At 32.7% G+C, this 4,227-nt stretch overlaps 1 protein-coding gene across 1 annotated transcript; it reads right to left on the bottom strand.

The window, feature by feature from the left end:
* Positions 1-2,099: 2,099 nt before the first annotated feature.
* Positions 2,100-2,603, bottom strand: LOC114749154 (uncharacterized mitochondrial protein AtMg00810-like). Its single transcript, XM_028937646.1, has one exon. The coding sequence runs from the start codon at positions 2,601-2,603 to the stop codon at positions 2,100-2,102; it is 504 nt and encodes a 167-aa protein (XP_028793479.1).
* Between the last annotated feature and the right edge of the window lie 1,624 nt (positions 2,604-4,227).

The raw sequence follows: 4,227 nt of genomic DNA, 5'->3' as shown, positions 1-4,227 counted from the left end.
ATACTTAGAATTAAAATTTATTATAAAATAAAATAAATATTAATTTTTAAGAAAAACAATTGATGTCTTTATGGATTAGCTTAATCAAAAAACTGAAATTAAAACTTAAACATATTAGTTGAGATATTTTGTTTATTGCTATTATGTAACTTTAACAATAGGAACTACTCAATTTCGTAATTTATTGAATAGTGAACCTATTTTATTTTTGATATGATATTTGTCTACTACTAATGATCTTAGACAGTGAATTTCCTAATTATCATTATGATAATCAACATATTTTATGTTTTATATTAAATACCTCATTTAATCTTAACTCCATGAAGTATGCAGATTTTGGAAGGAAGCAGGTGTGCTTCCAATGTTTGTGTATGGTGGGGGAGGGTTATGAGGGCTTATGATAGTTACTCAATTACTACAATTATTTAAATACCTATGAATGTTGCTGTGCACACTCCTTCTTTTCCTCTTTCTCATGAACTATGAAGATGACATGGCCATGTACTACAAATCACTACCACAAGATTACATTAGAAGTCTTATTTTATTATTCTCTATGGTGGTGGCCATGAGGCTCCATTTTTACTTGTGGCAAGGAAGATGACAATGAATGGGTTAATCACTAGGAAGGGTAGACAAGCCTATTTAGAGCAAGGAACATGGGATGGCATACATGCTATAGAATTAGTTTCCAACTATTGCTTTACCTCATTGGCTCATCATCATCTCTACCTCAAGTATTTATATATCCATATCCTAACTTTCCCATACCAAATGAAGAAGATAGGAGGGAGCTACGAATTGAGATGCAGAACACCGTCTTCAAATTTGTGAAAAGGAAATGACATGTCTAGTCTACAAGTTTATATTTTTTTTTTCATATTTTGTTTTGTTCTCTTTGTCCAAGTGTTGTTCCATATTTCCTCTTTGTTGCAATAATTGATTCATGAATTTAGAATGTATTATCCATTACTCAGAAGTTGCATTCTAGTCCTTTAGAAGTGATCACCATGGTAAAGGAGAAGTTGGTGGAAATTGATAGAAGGAAAGAGGCTTGGGCATTGTGAAGTTTCTAATAGAAAAGAATACTAGGAAAGTCATGCTTGTGATGAGCTAGTTGAGGACGCTCAAGTATCTGCTTGTATTGTAGAGTAACCTCTATCTTTACTCTATTTTCATCATACTTTAGCTTTTTTTAGAGATGAAGTTTCAATATCATTCTATGTCATCCAATTGTTTGGAAGTTCCAACATTTTAATGTGAGTACCATATAATTGATTAGCCTGAGATGTTGATATTTTTTTGTATTTATAATTTGATTTTGTATTATAATATTCCTTTCAAGAGATTGCATGATTTTTGAAGTTTTGTCTTGTATAATTGAATATAATGCTACCAAAGTTTATTTAGCATACATTTCAAGTTCCAGTTTGCAACCCTAGGTTATTATTGTAGTTCTTCCTTATAGTTTTTTTGTCTTCATAAAATATTTCTTGAATACAAATATTTTGATATTGATTTTGTAGTTTTATATTATTTTAAGTCTATATTTGAAGATTTCTACCCTAGACAAAACACAGCATATTGAAAACTGAAATTCTCATTACTAAACGAAATTGTTACATTGCCATTGACCTCATATCAAATGTCCAAGTCCAATGCCTATTTATAGACCCAGACTAAAACCAAAGAAATAAAGAAAGAAAACAAGAATAAAACACTATCTAACTAACCGAGCTCAGATGTATCAAGCAATACAACCTAGCCCAACTAACTCTAAATATGTACAACATTAATTCCTATTTCTTACACTCCCCCTCAAGTTTGGGGTTGTACATGTCTACAGTCCCTAACTTGCTTAACAATTTTCTTTGAATTTCTCCAGAGACAGCCCTAATGAGAATATCTGCCTGTTTTTCACACGACCTTACATGCCTCAAATCTATAAGCTTTGATTCCCACTTTTCTCTTATGAAATGACAATCCACTTTAATGTGTTTTGTTCTTTCATGGTAAACTGGATTAGCAGCAATATGAATAGTTGCTTGACTATCACAAAATATATTCACAGGATGTTCATGCAAAATATTCAAGTCTTAAAGCAATACTCTTGTTGAAACTATCTCAAATGTAGCCATGCTGAGAGCTCTATATTCAGCTTTTGTTAAAGATTTTGACACTGTGCTCTGCTTCTTTGCTTTCCACATTACTGAAGAGCCACCAAATTTCAACAGATAGCTTGTTACCGATCTCTTGGTAATTCCATAGGAAACCCAATTTGAATCACAAAAACATTCCAACACTGGTTCTCCTTCTGAGCTAATAAGTAGTCCCATTATAGGACACCCCTTCAGATATCTTACAACCCCTTTTGCTGCTACCATGTGCGCCTTAGTTGGATTATGCATCAACTGATTTAAGGTCTGCACACAAAAAGAAATGTGTGGATGAGTGATAGTCACATAAAGGAGCTTACTAATCAACTTTCTATACCTCTTTGGATTGCCAAGTAACTCATCTTCCTTACCCTTTCTTTCATCATGAGGCAACAATTTAAGATTTTGAGGCATAGGAATATCAAGAGGTTTACACCCACTCATCCTTGTCTCATTTAGCAAGTCAAGTATATATTTTCTTTGACACAGTATTATGCCTTTTTCAGATTTTGCTACCTTAATACCAAGGAAATATTTCATTAAACCAAGATCTTTGATTTTAAAACTATTATGTAAGAAATCTTTGGCATTTTGAATTCCCTTTTCTGAACTTTCTGTTATTAGGAGATCATCAACATATACTAGGATAAGAACAATTCCATCATTGAAATTCTTGATAAATAATGAGTAATCATTCTTACTTTGAGAGAAGCCACCTCTTACCAAGACCTTTGAAAGTTTTTGATCCCATTACCTAGAGGCTTGTTTTAATCCATAGAGAGATTTTTTTTTTTTTTAGTTTGCACTCCATGTTCTCCCCCTTACTTTCAAAACCTTGAGGGATTCTCATATAGATCTCTTCATTCAAGTCCCCCTGCAGAAAAGCATTTTGTACATCCATTTGGTAGAGATTCCACCTATTCATTATAGACAATTTAAGGACTAGTTTAACAGTAAATATCTTTACAACTAGGGAAAAAGTTCTCATGATAGTCAATATCTTCCCTTTGACTATAACCTTTTGCTACCAACCTGGCTTTATACTTTTCAACACTCCCATATGAATTATACTTGATTTTATACACCCATTTACATCCTATAGGTCTTATATTTTTAGGTAAAGGTACAATATCCAAAGTTTTGTTATTTTTAAAAGCCTTTATTTCAATTCTCATTACACTTACCCATTTTTCACCTAAAGCAGCCTGCTCATAACTTGTGGGTTCAGTTTCAGAATCAATAGAAGAAAGAAAGCACAAATAATCAGAGGAAAAACCATCATAATCAATGTATTTATGAATAGGATACTTCATCTACCTTGTTCAGTGGTGGTAGTAGAATAGATATATTCCTTTGACCATATAGGAGGACGCCTTTCCCTTGGAGGCCTTGGCTAGGTAGTGATTTGCTGATTAATCATTTGCTCAGGATGAGTACTCTCAGCAACTTCTTGCTATTCATTATGATCAGTTCGTGGCTCTCCATTATTACTTTCATCATTCAGTGTGGGTCTTAATGGAATCTGCTCTAGGTCATACGAGAACATTTCCTTTAAAGTATGATGGACTCCCCCTTGCTCCTTACTTATAGCATCCTTATAAGAAAATTTTTCTTCATGAAAGCTAATATGTCGACTCACCATTAGATTTTTATTTTTTAAATCTAGAAGAAGAAATCCTTTTTGATTTTTAGGATATCCTAAGAACACACAAGGAATAGCTCTTGATTGCAATTTACCAATAACTTTAAGATCTATTGCATAAGCGAGTGACCCAAAGACTCTTACATTGTTTAAATCTAGTTTAGTCTTGTAAACCTTTTCATATGGAGTTTTAAAGTCAAATATTTTAGAAGGTATTCTATTAACCAAATAAATAGCCATCTTAACACATTCTCCCCGGTATTGAATAGGAATGCTAGATTGTAGCATCAAACTCCTATGGAGCTGCATTATAGTTCTACGTTTTCTTTCAACAACCCCATTTTGCTAAAGTGTACAAGGGCATGTAATTTCATGAACAATACCTTTTTCTTGAAAGTAGAGTTTCAAATCATGATTTTTAAATTT

The sequence above is a fragment of the Neltuma alba genome, unplaced genomic scaffold (assembly GCF_004799145.2).
Source record: "Neltuma alba isolate B1F8T4 unplaced genomic scaffold, ASM479914v2 tig00005966_pilon, whole genome shotgun sequence".
Classification (NCBI taxonomy): Eukaryota; Viridiplantae; Streptophyta; class Magnoliopsida; order Fabales; family Fabaceae; genus Neltuma; species Neltuma alba.
Note: the sequence above shows the minus strand (reverse complement) of the source record. Positions and strands in the feature narration are given on the sequence as shown.

Coding starts and splice junctions, on each gene's coding strand:
- LOC114749154 (XM_028937646.1), bottom strand. CDS start 2,603: ATGAGTGGGTGTAAACCTCTTGATATTCCTATGCCTCAAAATCTTAAA.